The 17,601-nt window shown below is 47.6% G+C and overlaps 2 protein-coding genes across 4 annotated transcripts in view; both read left to right on the forward strand.

The window, feature by feature from the left end:
• Nucleotides 1-11,195: 11,195 nt before the first annotated feature.
• Nucleotides 11,196-11,825, forward strand: LOC121010116 (collagen alpha-1(I) chain-like). The gene has a single exon (XM_040443465.1). It carries the CDS (start codon nt 11,196-11,198, stop codon nt 11,823-11,825), a length of 630 nt encoding a protein of 209 aa, XP_040299399.1.
• VSIG10 (V-set and immunoglobulin domain containing 10) overlaps nt 11,552-17,601 on the forward strand; it is a 36,061-nt gene continuing 30,011 nt past the window's right edge. The window contains exon 1 of one of the 3 annotated variants that reach the window (XM_040443763.1): nt 11,552-11,976. In XM_040443763.1, coding sequence (XP_040299697.1) covers nt 11,898-11,976 — 79 coding nt within the window. In that variant the 5' untranslated portion in view covers nt 11,552-11,897. The remainder of the gene's footprint in view (nt 11,977-17,601) is intronic. The other 2 variants (XM_040443762.1, XM_040443761.1) reach the window with 2 other exon arrangements.

Below are 17,601 nucleotides of genomic sequence, written 5' to 3' on the forward strand. Positions count from 1 at the left end.
GAGCCCCGCGTCAGGCTCTGGGCTGATGGCTCAGAGCCTGGAGCCTGTTTCCGATTCTGTGTCTCCCTCTCTCTCTGCCCCTCCCCCGTTCATGCTCTGTCTCTCTCTGTCCCAAAAATAAATAAACGTTGAAAAAAAAAATTAAAAATAAATAAATAAATAAATAAATAAATACACATTAAAAAAATTTTTAAATATTTTTACATGAACAACAAAAAAAGGAATGAGGTACTGATACATGCTACAAGGTGGATGAATCTTGAAAATGTTAAGGGAAAGGGGCCAGATGCAAAAGGCCAATGTTGTATGATTCCACGTATATGACACGTCCAGAAGAGGCAGATCCATAGAGACAGGAAATGGTTGCTAGGGGTTGGGGTGTATGAGGAGGGGAATTGGGAGGTGACTATCAATGGGTATGGGGTTCTTCTTGAGGGGATAAAAATAATCTGGAATTGGCTAGTGGTGATGAGTGCACAATATACCAAAACCCTCTGTGAATATACCAAAACCCACTGAACTGTACAGTTTATGCAAAAGCATTTTTTTAAGCAAGTAACTTAAAAATATATAGTGTTAAAAATACATAGCTTTTTTAAAGTTGTATCTTTATATGCCGTCTATAATGCATACGTATGTAAATGCGTAGCTGAAAGGATAAACAACAAATGGTTTACTGTGGTTTTCTTTAGGGAGGAATACAGAATTTAAGAAGATTTGTTACAGGGACTTTCACTTCCCACAAATGGACTCAATTGTTTTAAATTATATTTTCACAAATATTCCTTTGAAAACAACGAACTTAACTTCTTCTAACTTGACTAGCAGAAAGGGTTTTAAAAGGTAGGAGACTAGGGGCACCTGGTGGCTCAGTTGGTTAAGCATCTCACTCTTGCTCAGGTCACGATCTCATGGTTGTGAGACCGAGCCTGGTATCAGGCTCCTCACAGAACATGGAGACTGCTTGGCATCCTCTCTCTCTCTCGTTCTTTCTCTCTGCCCCTTCTTCATTCACACACACTCTCTCTCTCAAAATAAATAACAATAAAAGCTAGGAGACTAAAGTAAGCCAGATAATTAGCATGGCTAATTGATTATTTGATATATCAAGTGTAGAGAAATTATAATTTTTATAATTATAATCATAAAAGACTATACATTATAACGAGCTATAATATAATTTATATAATATAATTAGTACATTATATCATATTAATATATTTTCATATGATTATAACATAATAAATCATAAAATAAAATAATATGGATACATATTCTGCATTCCCAGATGGCATGATGGTATTTATCCGGTTTTCTTCTTTGCCAGCTTCCATGCTAAGAGGTAAGGGCAACAGTTATTCCCATTTAAAAATGGAGGAGGGGCGCCTGGGTGGCGCAGTCGGTTAAGCGTCCGACTTCAGCCAGGTCACGATCTCGCGGTCCGTGAGTTCGAGCCCCGCGTCAGGCTCTGGGCTGATGGCTCGGAGCCTGGAGCCTGTTTCCGATTCTGTGTCTCCCTCTCTCTCTCCCCTCCCCCATTCATGCTCTGTCTCTCTCTGTCCCAAAAATAAATAAACGTTGAAAAAAAAAATTAAAAAAAAAAATGGAGGAAACTGAGGCTCAGAGAGATCTTGTAGCTTAGAAGCAGTGGGCTAGCTATAAATCCAAGTGCGTTTGATACGAGAACCCGGGGCTTTCTCCTGTAGTCAGTCAGAAAAGAGTGGAATGTGGTGTGGGAAACAGAGAGCATGAGAAAATGAAGATGTCACTAAGGAGGTAGATGTTGAGGACAAGAGCAGTGAAATTGGTGACTTGATATATACTTAGGTGAAGATGCCCAGGAAAGATGGCCGCTGGGGCGCCTGGGTGGCTGGCTCAGTTGGTTAAGCTTTCGACTTTGGCTCAGGTCATGGTCTCTCACTGTTCATGAGTTCGAGCCCCACGACGGGCTCTGTGCTGACAGCTCAGAGCCTGGAGCCCGCTTCGGATTCTGTGTCTCCCTCTCTCTCTGCCCCTCTCCCAGTTGCACTCTGTCTCTCTCTCTCTCTCTCTCTCTCTCTCTCTCTCTCTCTCTCTTTCTCTCCAAAATAAATAAACATTAAAAAAGATGGCTCCCAAAAGACAGAGTGTACCCTGAAGTAGAGACCAGATGTCCGCTGGAAAGAGAAAGTAAATTGATTACCAAGAAGATAGTTTCTGTCAAATAAGAACCATCTGCAAGATTCGAGAGTTGTTTTGTTTTTTTACATTTATTTATTTTTGAGAGACAAAGTGAGACAGAGCACGAGCGGAAGAGGGGCAGAGAGAGAAGAAGACACAGAATCTGAAACAAACTCCAGGCTCTGAGCAAGCATTCAGCACAGAGCCGGATGTGGGGCTCAAACCCATGAACCGTGAGATCATGACCTGAGCCGAAGCCAGTCACTTAGCCGACTGAGCCACCCAGGTGCCCCAAGATTCAAGAGTTTTGTGAGCAAGAGTTGCCAAAACAAATCCTCTCCCAGTACTACATTCAGTGTCCTCTTGGGCTGGGGCCAGCTTTCAATTTGTTCACTTGCCATTTACTGACCATCTATTATGTGCCAAGTCTTGTGCTAGATTCTGGGGATGCAGGAATAGATGAGACACTGTCCATACCTTCAAGGAGGCCTCAGGCTGGAGCAGGAAGACAGACATGGAAAGCAATGATTACAATTCAGATATAAATTTCTGCAGGGTGCTAGGGGAACGCAGGGGAAGGGTACCTGCCCCTCCTGTATACACCACGGAACACTTCCAGGAAGAGGTGACCCCGTGAGCTTGAAGAATTGCTGGTAACTATCCAGATGAAGAAGGGAGCAAAGGGCATCCCTTGTAGTGGATAGAGCAAGAACAAGGTCGGGGGCTAGGGAGATGAGAGAAAACATGGTTTGGTTGAAACAGCTGTTGTCTGATGTGGCTGGAGTTTGGGGATAAGGAGGAGCTCCGCGAAACAGAGGCCACGCTGTGTTTGTTCCCCAGTATCCAGCACAGTGCCTGGTATCCGGTCAAGGTCAGAATTCCAGTAAAGACAGGGAACAGAGGGGAGGGGATGGCCTCCAGGGCTGGAGTGTGTGTCCCTGAAGGGCATGCATCTCTAAAAGAACGAACAAATCTGCTGAAAGGTGAAATGTCACATTCCTTGGGGTTTTGCCTTTTGGTGGTCTCATTTTATTTTTTTATTTTTTTAAGTTTATTTATTTATTTTCAGAGATAGAGGTGGGGAGAGCTGGGGAAGGGCAGAGAGAGAAGGAGAGAGAGAGAATCCCAAGCAGGCTCCGCACTGTCAGCAGAGAGCCCCATGAGGGGATAGAACTCACAAACCATGAAATCATGACCTGAGTTGAAACCAAGAGTCAGGAGCTTAAACGACTGAGCCACCCAGGCACCCCGGAGGTTTCATATTTGTAAAAATACAATGTCACTACTATTTTACCCTTGGAATGGGCAGAAATACATGTTGAAAAGAAAAAGGGGATCTAGGGATATTGAACCTCAGGGCAACTTTTCCAAGAGTCTAATGTTCCATCTCCCTTCTGTTTCCACAAATGCCCTCTATCCTTTGAAAGCACCCAGCTGGCACCCTGCCTCTCCAGAACCCAGCTGAGAGCCAGGACTGCCAAGTCACAGAACCACTGTCCCAGAGCCCATGAAGGGATGGGCACTTTTCTCTTTCAGTGCCTATGTGTTCTGGTTTTACAGAGTGCTGTAACAAATTTAGTCATCTGGGTTCCAAGGAAGATTGTACATAAGTAGCAATTAAAGTAGCATATTGACTGGAGAAAGAAGCACGATCATATTAATAGTTACCAATAATCGGGTATCTACTACGTGCTGGGGGCTTTACATGCCTCATGAAATCTGCCCAGTAACTTCCGGAAACTGAGGCTCAGAAAGGAGAGGATAGGGACACATAGAAACATCAGCAAATCTGATGCATAGGAAGACTGAAATCTGTATTCAGTGCCTCACCCACAAGCAGCATAAACAGAGAAACAGCAGTCTGGTGGGGTGCATTGGGTGGCTCAGTCAGTTAAACGTCCGGCTCTTGATTACGGCTCAGGTCATTATCTCACAGTTTGTGAGTTCGAGCTCCGAGTGGGGCTCTGTGCTGACAGCACAGAGCCTGCTTGGGACTTTTTCTCTCTCTCTCTGCCCCTCCCGTGCTCACATGCTCTCTCTCAAAATAAATAAATACACATTAAAAAAAAAAAAAAAAAAAAAGCAAGCAATCTGGGGCCATTTTGTGTGGGTGATAAGTCCCTCTAGTTTTTACAGATAGCACAGGACAGGACCCAGTGTTCAGAATGCCCACACACACAAAAGCTCATTGCTTGAACCGTCATGAGAAAATACTGCATTGTGTCCACTGGGCCCTGTTCAGAGTAAGGGAACTATGTGATACATTTCAGAAATATGTGAACTTGGATAAGTGGGTGAGTCCTGGCTTTGTCCATGAGCTGTGACCTTGAGCAAGCTCCTTGACAACGCTGGGCCTCCTCTCCTCCTCTAGATGGTGAGGGTTATTGTTGGAACCAATAATCTCTGAAATTCTTTGAGTTCCACGCAGCTTGGACCAACTCTTATCTTTTAGAAGACCTTGGCTGTGGGACCCAAAGTCCATTCAGGGCTGAGAGCGCCACCTGGTGATTCAAGTTCCTAAGTGAGATTTTCCCCTTCCTCCTGGCCCAGCCAACAATTCCAGGTTAAAACTAAGAGATATTGTGTTTTGCTCTTTTCCTAACCCCTTGCATTTGCTTTTAAATGTTGGAAACATGTGCATTTTCCTAGGAGGAAGGTACAAAGTTTTCACCACAAGGTTCTTTTTGTTCTTTTTTAAAAAATATTTTATTTTGGGGGCACCTGGATGGCTCAGTCGTTTGAACATCCGACTTCGGCTCAGGTCATGATCTCGCGGTCCGTGAGTTCGAGCCCAGCGTCGGGCTCTGAGCTGTCAGAGCCTGTTTCAGATTCTGTGTCTCCCTCTCTCTCTGACCCTCCCCCGTTCATGCTCTGTCTCTCTCTGTCTCTCTCTGTCTCAAATATAAATAAACGTTTAAAAAATTAAAAAAAAAAGATTTTATTTTTAAATAATCTCTACACCCAGTGTGGGGCTCGAACTCACAACCCCAATGTCAAAAGTTGCATGCTCTTCTGACTGAGCCAGCCAGGCACCCCTCATCACAAATTTCTTAATCCTTGAAGCATTCCCCCCCCCACCCAATCCAAGTTTTTACTACTCTGAGTAAATGTGAGGCCCAGAACAGAAGTGATTCATTTTATAAATATGGGTTTGAGGCCATGACTTTATTTGGAAAGTTATTTCACCTCTCCGAGCCTTAGCTTGCTCACTAGTAAAATGTAGGTAAGAATAGTACCCACTTCAGAAGTCTGTGCAGAGGATGGAAGGAGACATTCCAATGAAGATTGGGCATGGCAGGAGCAAATAGTATATATTATGAGGGAACTTTCTGGAAATCTGACAGGAAGTCAGCCATCCACTGGGAAAGAAAGGATGTGAGAGGTGACCATGTATTTACCAGTTTAGCAAGACTAAGTTCTCCTGGACATGGAATGCAAGAATCTTAAGGTTGAATTAAGGTTAACATATTTGGTGTCGAGAAATGGGATGGGACGTTTGCAGGTTGGGGAGACAGACCTGACACAAACAATACTCAGATGCTGGAACCCTAAAAAGTTGGGAATTTCTGCTTCTATACCCCCAAAGGAGTTTGACTGAAATCTTAAGGAAAAGGAAAAATAATGGCATGAAATTCTGCCTGATCGAATTCGCATTCAGGTGCCTTGGCAAATGCAGAGACCAAACTAAGTAAAGAGACACAGGCTTTTGTAAAGGCCAGTCTGCTCACAGTAGAGCAGCGAGGGAAGGAAGAACATTTTCTTTCCAGAAGACATACATGGAGTGATGGATAAGTAAGATACAGAAGAAACTAGGAAAGAGGTGCCCCGAGTTCTCTGAGTCACTTAGTAGCTTAAATGTGTATTGAATGTCCAACACCTGTTGAATGGATAAATAAAAATGTGGTATCTCCACACTTCTCACGGGAAGGAGACTGGGAACGGGGGAAGGTGGGCAGCAGACTTACTCTTAAGATACAATTTCACTATAAAATTGTTTGGATTTTTTGGGTAATTCACAAATAACCAATGAAATATCTCTGTTCTCTATCCCATGTGTATATTATTTTTTTCTCATCGTTCTCCCACTTTCCCATTTTTTCCTGCATTAAATTTCTTTCATGTTTGTTTATTGAGAGACAGAGAGAGAGAGAGAGAGAGAGAGAGAGAGCAAGCAGGGGTGGGGCAGACAGAGAGGGAGACGGGATCTGAAGGGGGCTCCGAGTTGTCAGCGCAGAGCCTGATGCTGGGCTTGAATTCACGAACTCCGAGATCATGATCTGAGCTGAAGTCAGATGCTTAACTGACTGAGCCACCCCTGCATTTAAACATTTTTTAAATTGTGGTACAATATACATAACATAAAACTTACCATCTTAACCTATTTAAGTATGCAGTTCACTGGCATTAAGTACATTCACCCTGTCAGGCAACCATCACCACCATCTGTCTCCAGAATGCTTTTCATCTTGCAAAACTGAAACCCATACCCAGTGAACACTAACCCCCACTTCCTTCCCCAACCCCCGGCACCACCTTTCTAACTCTTTCTTAGGAATGTGAGTGCACTAGGCACCTCAGGTAAGTGGAAACAGTATTTGTTTTTTTGTGACTGGCTTATTTCATTTAGCACAATGTCAGCAAGGTTCATTTGAATTTTCTTTTTTGTACCATTAATGTTTTATTACTTTTCCAGTTAAAAAGACTACTAATTACTTGTCAAAAAAAAAATCACAATGTCGACTTATAAGACTAAAGGAAAAAGCAGAAATCAAAACTTAGTGTAAAATGTCATCACAGCTTTGTGGGGAAAAAAAAATCACACACGTTGGAACTCAGCAGAAACAACTGGAAGTTTCTAGTGACGTTAGTGACTATTTATAGATGGGTCATAGTTACATTTTATTTCCTATTTTTCTGTTTTTCATTGTTCCATGATGAGACCGACAGGCTTATAATCAGGAAAAAGCAAATGCCATCTAAGAAACAGGTATGTCAACTTTGGAAAAATGTTTCGTCCAAGTTTTCTCAGGAAACCCTGAGTTTACTAAGTTCTTCTATTGCCACAAATTAAATATACTTGCAGCCATGAATCTACATGTCCCAATTGGAAGTTAGGAACATCACACTGATTTTGGCCAACAAATGGCATTCAGTCGGTGAGTGTGAGATCAAAGAACAGGAGACCGATCAAAGAGTCTTTTCTACCCGAGTCATCTGTTTGGCTCCTGGGAAATCCAGCCAGAAGTCTGACGTTGTGTCACTGGGGGAAAGTGGCGTCTTCCGGGGGCACTGGCTCTCGGCAGAGCTGATTGTAGATACAGTGCAGTGACGTCACAGTGACAGCCTGGAATTGGTTACGGCGGAGGTATTTACATCATGGAAACTGGCAAACACTACAAGTCAACCCTCGCCCCTGCCCCGGCCTCCCCTCCCCAAGTGACTACCAGCTAGAGAATCTGTGGTGAAATATTTGCCAGGTACTGCTAGGTGCAAACACACCTGTCTCAGGTGGGTGAGCCATTCCCCTTCCCTCCAGTCCCTGGCTGCTTGTTTCTCAGGGCACCAGATGGCCATTTCCTTGATCCGTCTGTTAGCACCATTTTGCTTTCTGTGTTTGGATCAGGCTTCCACGTTCTGTGGTTCTTTGCCTCTCAGAGACACCAAGCTTCACCCTCCTGTCTCGAGTCCAGAGAGGAGAGGTTGGGCTCCGTCAAAAATAGTAGACTCTAGGGCGCCAGGGGGACTCAGTCGGTTAAGCGTCCGACTTCGGGTCGGGTCAGGATCACACAGTTCATGGGTTCGAGCCCCGCGTCGGGCTCTGTGCTGACAGCTCAGAGCCTGGAGCCTGCTCTGCTTTGGATTCTGTGTCTCCCTCTCTCTCTGCCTCTCCCTGACTCACACTCTGTCTCTCTCTTTCTGTCTCTCTCTTTCTGTCTCTGTCTCTCTGTCTCTGTCTCTCTCAAAAATAAACATTAAAAAAAAAATAGACTCATCAGGGTGCTTGGGTGGCTCCGTCAGTTAAGGGGCCACCTCTTGATTTCAGCTCAGATCATGATGTCACAGTTTGTGAGTTCGAGCCCCGTGTCGGGCTCCACACTGACAGTGCAGAGTCAGTTTGGGATTCTCTCTCTCTCTCTCTCTCTCTCTCTCTCTCCCTTTCTCTCTGCCCCTCCCCTACTCATGCTCTCTCTCCCTCTCTCTCTCAAAATAAATAAACTGAAAAAAAAAAAAAACAAATCATAGTAGACTCATTTGACGGCTCTCCATGTTTCTATTTTCTCATTTCATCCTGCCAGCCTCTTCTTAGAACTTCTCCAGGTTTCAGGAACTTTCTTGCTACTTCAGGCTCTGTGTTCCAGTTCTTTTCCTCTGGGCAGAAGGCAAGAGGGGAAATGGGAGGAGGGAGTGTCTGGGGAAGGTTTATCAGGCTTTCTTTCCCGGAGAACAAGCCGGGTTGCTTTTGTTGTTCCTTTTCCCCTGAGGTGCCAGCCTGTGGGTCCCAGGCCCATCCAAGTGGGTGTGGGTGGGATTCTGTCATCCACCTGTTTCTACCTGTTGAAGTGAGGGGTGCCCAGCTGACTGAAGGGCCAGGCTGCTACCTGAGCTGCTCCCTCCCGACTGGCCTGCCCTCTCTGAAGCCCCCAGGAGAATATCTCGAGGTGGAGCAGAGAAGCAGATTGTTGCTAAGAAACCTTTCAGCATTGCCTCCAGGGAGAGGACAGAGGAGGAGTAGTGAGGCAGAAATAATAGGTAACCTGATGGCTTCAGAGACCCAGGCTGGCTATGGAGTCAGGCATCCTGTCTCTCCCTCAGACACCAAACAAGACAACTGTGCCTCAGACCTGGTTTCAAATCAGCCCCCCTCCATTCATTTGTTAGGCTACCTGGCCTCGCTGAGCCTTCTGTGTAAATCCTGAGTGAGAATGCCTACCTCTCAGGGTTGTGCTAAGGAGTCAATGAATTAATGTAAGTAAAGCGCTTAGCCACAGTAACTTTTCAATTCACAGGAGGTGAAAAGGAAACAAAACAAAACCAGCCATGTGTAGCAGCCTGAGCAGAGAGGTGTTTGAGTCTCATGTTTAACATGTGATTGTGGGATTTAGGATTAATATGTGACTCTAGATGGGGGTCGATGCCTTAACGACACTTCATTGAGTCCCTTCCTACAAGTCAACTCTATCTTTCCAATGACCCACGAGATGCAGATCATAAAACTAAGGCTCTGAAAGGTCCCTACCTTGTTAAGGACCCCACAGTGAGCCCCCACGTCACTGGTCACTGTTCTAGACAGGGAGCTTTCTCCCGTCCAGAGCCACCTGAAATGCTATGGGACACCAGGGCAGGGCATTTCCTGACAGCTCCTGTCTCAGGGTTGGCCACAACCTGTACCCAGACCAGGGAGGGTGGGGGGTTTCCTGGGCTACAGAGCTGTCTTGAGACCCGTTCAGGGACGTGCCCATGTCGGCTGGCCCGGTAACACCCAAAGCATCTGGACCATGGCAGCTCATGCATAAGTGACAAAATTGAATTTTGCTTGGCAGGACTTGGTGTGGGACAAAGATGGGCTCCAGTCCTGGCTTTGCCACCAACCAGCTTTGTGACTTGGAGCTTACCCTCCTGGATCTCTAGGTATCTCATCTATTAAGTGGGATTGCTTGTACAAGGGTTGTAGGGAGGGCCCAATGAGATTACGTTTCTAAAGTAGCTTTGGAAAAAGTCCCCAGCCATGCAAACTACTCAGCATTGTCAACCATCCTGAAGGAAGTTGATCCTTGTGGGGGTGGAGAACTAACTGGTCAGGAGGACCTCACCTTTGACTCAGCAAATATATCAGGAGGGCCGGCTCTGTGCAATTCCTCTCTTGAGGTACCACCAGGGTCACAGAAAATTCCAGAGCCTCAGCTGGAAACTTGCCAGCTATTGATTTTACCTCTATCTTGTTAGCTTCAGGTCGGGAATGTGAGGTCAGGAGTTTGTCAGAAAAGCCTGCAGAGCTCCAAGACCAAAACCAACGAACCTCTCCTTTGTTTATTTAACAGATACGTAGTGGGTGGTTAAGAGGTGCCAGGCACTGAGGAAACAGGAAGAGGTCAATGAGGATGAAATTTACTTTCCATCACAAGGTAGAAGATGAACCAACAAAACGGAAGGGAAAGGAAGAAAACCCTCAGGAGCTGGCGGAAGAGTTAAATCACTGCGGGAAAGAGGGGAAAGGGAAGGGCCGTACAACTTTGTGGCTCAGTTCGTCAGGCAAAGCACATGTTTCATTAGTTTCAAGAGGATTTCATCATGGAAGAAGTATTTCAGTAAGGGGCCTTTGGGCAACAGAACAAATGATTTTTGTCAATAGGAACTCGTGGGTTTTGTCCCAATATTTTATGATGAACATTTTCAAACACAGAAGAGTTGCAGGAAGGCAGGCACCCATATACCCCCCTCCTAGAGTCTAGAGTAATATTTTACTGTACTAATTGCAATTTAAAAAAAAATTGTGTTTACTTAGAAAGAGAGAGAGCAAGCCAGGGAGGGGCAGAGAAAGAGGGGGAGAGAAATCCCATGTAGGCTCAGAGCTGTCAGTGCAGAGCCCCAGGCGGGGCTGGAACTCACCAACTGTGAGATCATGACCTGAGCCAGAACCAAGCAAGAGTCCACGCTTAACCCATTGAGCCACCCAGGCACCCCACAATTTTTTTCAAAGGGGCTTCCTCCTAGGGCAGTTTCAAGTGTCAGCTCTTCCTGAGGATATAGAAACCTTGGTTTTCCTAGGACGGGATGGGATGAGGATGTGGCAGGGAAGAGGGATTTCAGCTCTCCGGGAATCACACTGGATGCGGTTGAGCGTGGTGGGGGGCGGAGGGGGGGGGGCAGAAAGCTTCCGAGAACAAGTTCTGCTGACCCCAGCTCTCGCTGTGTGGTCTCAGCTAGTTAACAGGAGAACAGGAGTCTCGTGGCCGCTTTTGGCTGGAGGTCTAAGGGATCATCTTTCTCCTGCTGTAGACTTGCCTTCGTTCTGCAAAGGGTAGGCGGGGACAGCCATGGCGGTCCTGGCGTCCGCCCGGAGCACAGGAGAGCACGGGAGCACCCTGGAAGAGCTAAGCTGGGACGCCGAGGGGACCCTGAATCCTGCAGCCGGGCGGCCCGCCTCTCCGGGTGCTGCAGCCGGAGCGCCCGGCGGGCCGGGGGCCGGGGACCGGGGTGCCGTCCTGCGGCAGCCGCAGGGCTCTGCACGGCCCAGCGGTCCCCGCGACTCCAGGCTGCCGTCCCGGGCGCAGTGGGCTCGGGGAGGGACCGGCCTCCGCGCTCCACCCCCGACCGGGCCGGACTCGGCTCGGCGCGCCCGGGCGCGCGCCCTTTGCATAAAGCCCTCCTCCCCGGCCAAGGTAGAGGAAGTTGGGCTCCCGCCTGGAAGGGAGGCGGGAGGGAGTCCGGCTCCTGTTGTTTTCCGCGAGCGGGAGTGGGTGGCGGGCGCAGAGGGCGGGGTGCGCCCTCCCACCCCGGGCCGGGCGCTCCGGGGCCAGGACCGCGCCGGGAGCCCGGCGCAGCTCCCAGCCCCGGACTTCGGGCTCAGCCCAAGCATCCTTCCTGGGGGCTGCGGAAAGCGGAGCTACTCGGTCGTTCCGAGGACTCGGGAGGAGCGCTCAGTACCCCGGGGGCCGGGGCCCTAGGGGCGGGGGCGCACGTCCACCCAGCCGGCGCCTGCGCTTCCTGAGGAGCCCCCGGCCGGCATCGGGGGCGAGATGGCCGCGGGCGTCCGGGCGTCCCGGCCGCAGGTCCTCGTCTGCCTCGGGGTGCTGCTGGCCCGCTGGGTCGCCGCAGGTAAGGGGCCGCGGTCCCGAGGGAGAAGTTGAGCTTCGCCGGGCCACGGGAGGGGAGGGGAGGGGAGGGGAGAGCCGGAGACCCAATTCCCTACGACTCCGCGGGAGCCAGTTGTGGCCGCGGCCCCGCAGCCGCCCCGGGAGGGTCTTGAGTTTCCTGCTCGCTGCTCGGCTCTCTTTGCAGGAAGGAATTTTCCCGGGCGCCTGATGGAGGGCAAGATAGCCCCAGTCCCTTGGAGTGGGCAGCCAGCGAGGCTGCGGAGGGCCTGCGGAGAGGTGATGGGGAAATTGGGGAATTTGAAGAGGGAAATTTTGAAGATAGGAAAATTGAAGAGACACGTGTAGGGGGCAGAGTGGTGTTTTGTTTTGGGTTTTGTTTGTTTGTTTGTTTGTTTGTTTTTTTAAGGCGTCGGATGTAAATTTGCGTTCTGGTTTTACCTGCTGTGTTGGGGCTCAAACTCTAGGCTCCTTTATTTTTCTCTCCTTCCTCTGCCCAAGGTTGAACTCGCCTTACACTTGTAACCTGTGGCTTTCCCTACACACCCCTGCAAGCCGACCTGTGCAGACTAGCACATTCAGAACCCTGCCTTCCTCCTTCACCTAAAAAACAAACAAAACTGTTTTATTTTGACGTAATTTCGCTTACAAAAAACTTGCCCTTGCACTTGACATGACCTCTTCCACTTGACATGATTGGCAGAAAGTCTTAAATGCTCCATCTGTGCTCCCCCTTGTAATAATAAGATCAGAGAAAATATATAGGGTAAAAAAACATTAAAAAAGCATTTTTGAATTAATTCACCAGTGAACGCATGTCTTTTGTGTGCAGGGCAGGGTGATGAGAAGTGAGAGTGAGGGCTCAGGTAGAGGGAAAGGAGATGGGCCCAGGAGGTGATGTAATTTGCCAGAATACTTGGAGCCTTATTTTCTGTGTTGCCCAGTGCAGCTCACACTGCTGATCTCCTCTTGTAGGTTCTTAGAGGAATTGCACTTTGAGCTTCCTAGCAGCAAGTGCCAAAAGTTCCTAATGGTCAGGCTCTCATAAGATTTTTTGTTTTGGGGCGCTTGGGTGATTCAGTCGGTTGAGCATCCAACTTCAGCTCAGGTCACAATCTCACGGTTCGTGAGTTGGAGCCCTGCGTCGGGCTCTGTGCTGACAGCTCGGAGCCTGGAGCCTGCTTCAGATTCTGTGTCTCCCCCTCTCTCTGCCCCTCCCCCACTCATGCTCTCACAGTCTCTCTCTCTGTCTCTCTCAAAAATAAATAAACATTAAAAAAGATTTTATTTTGTTTTGTTTTCAGCATTCATTTAAAAGCAGTAAAATTTCCCATAGTCTAGGTTTCTGGTTTATCTGGAAAAATCAGATGATCTGGCAGCACAGGGCCTACTTTTCCACCTGGAACTGAGCAGTGGTCACCCCTTCTCTCTAGGGCATGTGACCCCAAATTTGTCCCATCTCTCCTGTTGTAGTTACCCCTAACCCCCTTCAGTGATGGACCTTATGTGCTGACCCCTGCAGGCTTTGGACTTAATGGCCACTGTGCTAATGGAGAAAAGGAGAGGCCAGACAGTCTCCAACTGGTTGTGTCCAGAAGCTAAAGGTGATTGTTCCCTTTTCTCTGGCTGTCTGCGGTGTTTACTGCTCTGTGAATATCAGGGACCTGGGGACATCAGACCTCTGCGTTGATATCATTGCACTGGAATGAACCAGCGTCTAGGCTGTCTGCCGCTCACCACACAGGGACACTTTCTCTACCGCCATGCCCAGTCATTTTGATACCCAGGCTAAGTTCACCTTCGTGTGTAGTGCTAGGAGGGCTTCCGTAGCTTGGTGTATGTTTGTTGTTTATCTTTCAAATTGGGAGTTATCTTAGGGGGAAAAAAAAAAAACTTTCTCCTGTCACCTAACTCTAGACAGTCTTCATGCCTGCACTGTCACCTGAGCTTATCAATCCCAGGTGATTCTTGGGGAGAAGTTGGTAGGAAAATAAGTGGGTACGATCCCCCGACTCTGTAAAGGATGATAATATGAGGGCAGCCCTGGGAAGTGGTTGCTCATGTTGCTTTTGGGTCCATATTCTGAATTTAAGGTTGGTGGCCCGGGGCGAGGAGGGGGGGCATTCGAGGACCCTCTAGATGCCGTGGGGACGGCTTCTAGTGACAAACAGTTGTCTCATTGCCTCATCTTGTCTGGTTGGGTGACCAGACGTATGAAGACCTCAGGGGCAGTCCCAGCTCTCCCAGTGACTTGTGTGGGCCCTTAAGTAAATCACAGAAGCTTTGTGAACCTCAGTTTTCTCATCTGTAAAATGAGGACTTGGCCCGCCTCATCTTGACCCCAGCGCTCAGGACTGCCGCATGTCAGGATTGAGAGGCCCTCCAAGGTCACCTTCAGCTTCAGTGGTTAAAAAGAACGGAGTGAGCGAAGCCAGGAGAAGGGGCATGCCTCCAAATGGTCTCTTTTGTGATTGTGTCATTCTGCTCCTTGGAGGAGAAGACCATGTTGGCTCAAGTTCCGAGATTCAAGTTTTGCCGGGGTTTTTCCAAGTTCTTTCTTTCTTCCTTTGCCAGGGAGCCCAGGAAGGGGCAGGTCTGCAGGTCTCATGAACACCTACTGCGTCTGTAATGCTACAGCCCGTCTTCTCTCCTCTGTGGGGATTGCCACCGAGGACCTGGGTCCTCAGGCCTAATCACTTAAACTAATTCTTACCTGCCTTTCCAAGTGATCTTTCGGAAAGATTTCTTGCTGTTTTGGCACCTCTGTCATTAGACGACATTCTCCGCCTTCCAGCGACTGACTTAGAGTTTTTTTTGTTTTGTTTTGTTTATTTTTTCCGTGCTGTCCCGGCATGTGGGAGTGGTGCAGCTAGGATGAGGGAGAGTTGGAACGTCCTGTGGCTCCAGGCTGGCTTCCAGTCTTTCAAAGGGAGCCCCTTCTAACCATACAAAGGGCCAAAGACAAATCACTGTTACTCTTTCTTTTATAATCGGGAAGGGTTGTCAGAGGCAGGTGGCAGTTTGTTTATTTTTCTACCACTTTATTGAGATACAACTTACCTACGATAAAATGCACCCTTTTAAACTATGTCAGTCAGTGGTTTTGAGTATATTCACAAGATTATGCAACCATCACCACTAATTAAGTCCAGAATGTTTTCATCGCTCTAAGAAGAAGCGTCAGGCTTGAGTGTTAGCAGTTAACGCCTCACTACCTCCTTCTTCCCCCCACTCCCCCCACCCCCGCCAGGCCACTTTCCTCAGCCCTAGACACCTGCTACCCTACTTTTTATCTTTGTAGACTTGCTCATTTCGGACATTTCATATAAACGGACTCACGATATGTAGTCTTTTATGACTGCGTTCTTTCACTTACTATAATGTTTTCAGGATCCATCCATGCCATTCATTCATCCCTTTTTATGGCCAAATAATGTTCCCACCATATGGATATACCATTTATCTACTCATCAGCTGATGGGCATTTGATGGACTTTTCCATCTTTTGGCCATTATGAATAATACTGCTGTGAATGTACGTGTGAAGTCTTTGTGTAGACACGTTTTCCTTTCTCCTGGATGTCCACCCAGGAGTCGCACTGCTGAGTCATCCTGTTACTTTAACCTTGTCAGGAAATGCCAACCTGTTTTCCAAAGTCGCCACACCGTTTAAGAACCCTACCGACAATGCAGAAGGGTTCCAGTCGCTGCATCTTTTCCAGTATTTGTTAATTTGCTATTCTCTTTGATTCCAGCCATTCTAGTAGGTATACCGTGGTAGGTCCCTTACTGTGGTTCTGATTTGCATTTCTTTAGTGACTTATGATGAGCATCTTCTCATGTGCTTACTGGCCTTTTGTAGATCTTTTTGGAGACATGTGTTCAGATCCTTTGCCCATTTTTAAGCTGTATTATTTATCTTTTTATTGTTGAATTCTGAGAGTTCTTTATATGTTCTGGGTACAAACCCCTCATCAGATAAGTGATTTGCAGGTATTTTCTCCCAGTCTGTACATTGTCTTTTCACTTTCTTGATGGTGTCATTGGATGCACAGAAGTGTTTAATTCTGACAAAGTCCAACTTACCCGTTTTTCTTTCCTCGCTTGTGCTTTTGGTGTCCTGAGAAACCATTGCTTAACCCAAAGTGACAAAGATTTATTCTTTTATTTTTTTTCCTAAGCACTGTATAGTTTTAGCTCTTACATTTAGATCTGTGGTCCAGTTGAGTTAATTTCTCACATATGGTGTGAGGTAAGGGGTCCACCTTCACTCAGTTGTCCCAGTACTGTTGTCAAAGGCAATTTATTTTGTGATGAAATACCACCTTTCGCAAATCCCGTAGATTCACATACTTTGGAAGCTTCTGAGGTGGCGGAAAGAGAACGTGCTGGAGGATGGCAAGAAGTCTAGCTTCTGGTCCCACCCTGCTGCCTTCTCACTGCAGGACTTGGAGTTAGCCCACTCTCCTTCTTGGCATCACACTTTTCTCCTCTACTGAGTGTGACAGCATGAGTCAAAGACTCCTCACAGGTTCTGCCGATTATTCCTGTGCCTGTGGCCTCTTTGTATTTGGTTGTTGACTGTGGGGGGCAGGCCGGGGCGGGGCGGGGGGCTGGAAAATTTCCACACTTCTCAGCAAAATGGGTTGCGTTTGCTTCTTGTTACCTGGTGACAGTCTGTGCCAGATCAGTGGCCCTTAGCCAACTGTCAGTCGTGAGTGAGCATCAGAATCATCTGGAGGATTTGTTAAAATGCAGCCTACCTTCCACTGCCACGCCCAGATGGGTGATTTATCTGATTTAAATGTTCTGGGGTGGGACCTGATCATTTGCATTTCTAACAGAGCCACCGCCCTGCGGCTGCTGCTGCTGGTCTGGGTTTATGAACTTGCTGTTCCCTCTACCTGGCTAATTCCTACTTGTCCATCAGATCTCAGTGTGGCCTCCTGGAGGAAACCTTCCCTGGCGGTCACCCCAGCTGGACTTAGGAGCCTCTTCTTGGAGGCCCTGTCATAATACTTATCACACTGTATTGTAATTGCCAGTTTATTGTCTGTTTTCCCCACTAGCCTGGGAGATCCCAGACGTCTCCCTCTGTATTGCTTATCCTTGGCTCCCCCTGTTTTGCCCATCCTTGGCTCCCCAGTACCTAGCATAGGGCATGCCCAAAGTCGGAGCTGCAAGAGAGCTTTGACTCCAGGATCATTCGCACCTCAGATGGAGAAAGGACTGTGGGAACAAAGCCCAGGCCCTCTTCCTTTCATCCCTTCTGGATTTCTAGGCAAATAAAACCACTTGGGTTCTGTATCGGTTATTTATTGCCACAAAGGTGCTGCATAATAATCACAAAATGACAGTAAGTGCTTATTGCTTAAGGGCTGGGGTTAATCAGCTCTGCTGATCTTGCCTGGGCTCACTGGCATGTTGGGGCGTCGACTCAGCAGCTGAAGGCTGATCTGGAATGGCCTCAGCTCAGGTGATTGGGACCACTGGGGTCTGCACACCTAGCTTCCATCTTCCTCCTGGGATCTAACCTGGGCACCTCCTTCTCAAGCTGACGGCAGGAGTGACAGTGAGCAAGCCCAATTACACAAGTGCTTTTTAAGCCTGTGTTTGCATCACATTTGCT

This window comes from Herpailurus yagouaroundi, unplaced genomic scaffold (genome assembly GCF_014898765.1).
Source record: "Herpailurus yagouaroundi ecotype Mexico unplaced genomic scaffold, PumYag 191, whole genome shotgun sequence".
Classification (NCBI taxonomy): Eukaryota; Metazoa; Chordata; class Mammalia; order Carnivora; family Felidae; genus Herpailurus; species Herpailurus yagouaroundi.